This window comes from Propithecus coquereli, unplaced genomic scaffold (genome assembly GCF_000956105.1).
Source record: "Propithecus coquereli isolate 6110/MARCELLA unplaced genomic scaffold, Pcoq_1.0 Scaffold42, whole genome shotgun sequence".
In the NCBI taxonomy this organism is placed as follows: domain Eukaryota; kingdom Metazoa; phylum Chordata; class Mammalia; order Primates; family Indriidae; genus Propithecus; species Propithecus coquereli.
Window position 1 is genome coordinate 1,966,349 of NW_012149952.1, and position 1,054 is coordinate 1,967,402.

Genomic DNA, 1,054 nt, shown 5'->3' on the forward strand with positions numbered 1-1,054 from the left:
CAATTCTCTGCCCAGCATGCTAAGCATTTATGTGCGAGTGAGACGTGTGAGAATCCTCACTGTTCCCCGTACGTAGACCCACTTCACAGTTGAAACTAAGGCTCGGGAAAACAGAACTTGGCAAAAATCACACAGCTGATAAGGGTCAGAGCTACCCTTAACTGCCCCCATGTCCTCATCAGTAACTCAGGGAGGCAGTGGGCAGGGTCCATCCCCACACCCCCTGGTGACGCTGAAACCTGAGAGGCATGTTGGGAGTGTGAGCTGCATGCAGACTGCGCCCTGCAGCTAGGTGTCCCCGCAGTCCCATGAGGCAAGGTTTCGGCTCCAGCCATGGTGGGCTTCAGGCAGAGGCTGGGCACTGTGGGGCGAGGCTGACTTGGATACTGGCAGTTTCCACACTTCCTTCACGGACAGGGAAGGGAAGGGAAGGGAAGGGAGCCTCGGACTGAGACAGGCAGTCTTGGAATGGACTCCCGTCTGCACTGACTTGTTAGAGAGAGTCTGGGGGCCTTGTCCCTGGGCTATTCCCCGCAGCGGAGGGTAAGGGGGTGTCAGTGGGAGCCCCAAGGTCCAGCCTGCGTCCTCGCCCATCCTCACAGGCGACAGCTGGCCAAGCTGGCCCTCATCTTCAGCCACATGCACGCGGAGCTGGGCGCGCTCTTCCCCAGGGGAAAGTACTGTGGACACACGTACCAGCTCACCAAGGCCCCGGCCCACACCTTCTGGAGGGAGCACTGCGGAGCCCGGTGAGTGAGCACTCGCCCCCAGGGCCCCTTGGCTGGGAGCCCCACCCTGTTCCTGCCCAGGGACCCAGGAGTCCAGGCCCCCAGCTGCTTTCTCCCTACGGATCCTCCCATCCCAGACTCCCAGAAGCCTCAGCTGCATCTCCCCCACCCCACCCCTGCCCAGGTGTGTGCTGCCCTGGGCCGAGTTTGAGTCGCTCCTGTGCACCTGCCACCCAGTGGAACCAGGCTCCACGGCCCTCGCCTTGCGCTCCACGATTGACCTCACCTGCAGTGGTCACGTGTCCATCTTCGAGTTTGACATCTTC

General features: G+C 61.4%; 1 protein-coding gene across 1 annotated transcript in view; it reads left to right on the forward strand.

The window, feature by feature from the left end:
* CBLC (Cbl proto-oncogene C, E3 ubiquitin protein ligase) overlaps positions 1-1,054 on the forward strand; it is a 17,380-nt gene that overhangs the window by 5,677 nt on the left and 10,649 nt on the right. The window contains exons 2-3 of the mRNA XM_012653207.1: positions 603-749; positions 913-1,054. The exon at positions 913-1,054 is cut by the window's right edge and continues 10 nt beyond it. Of these exons, the coding sequence (XP_012508661.1) occupies positions 603-749; positions 913-1,054 (289 nt within the window). The remainder of the gene's footprint in view (positions 1-602; positions 750-912) is intronic.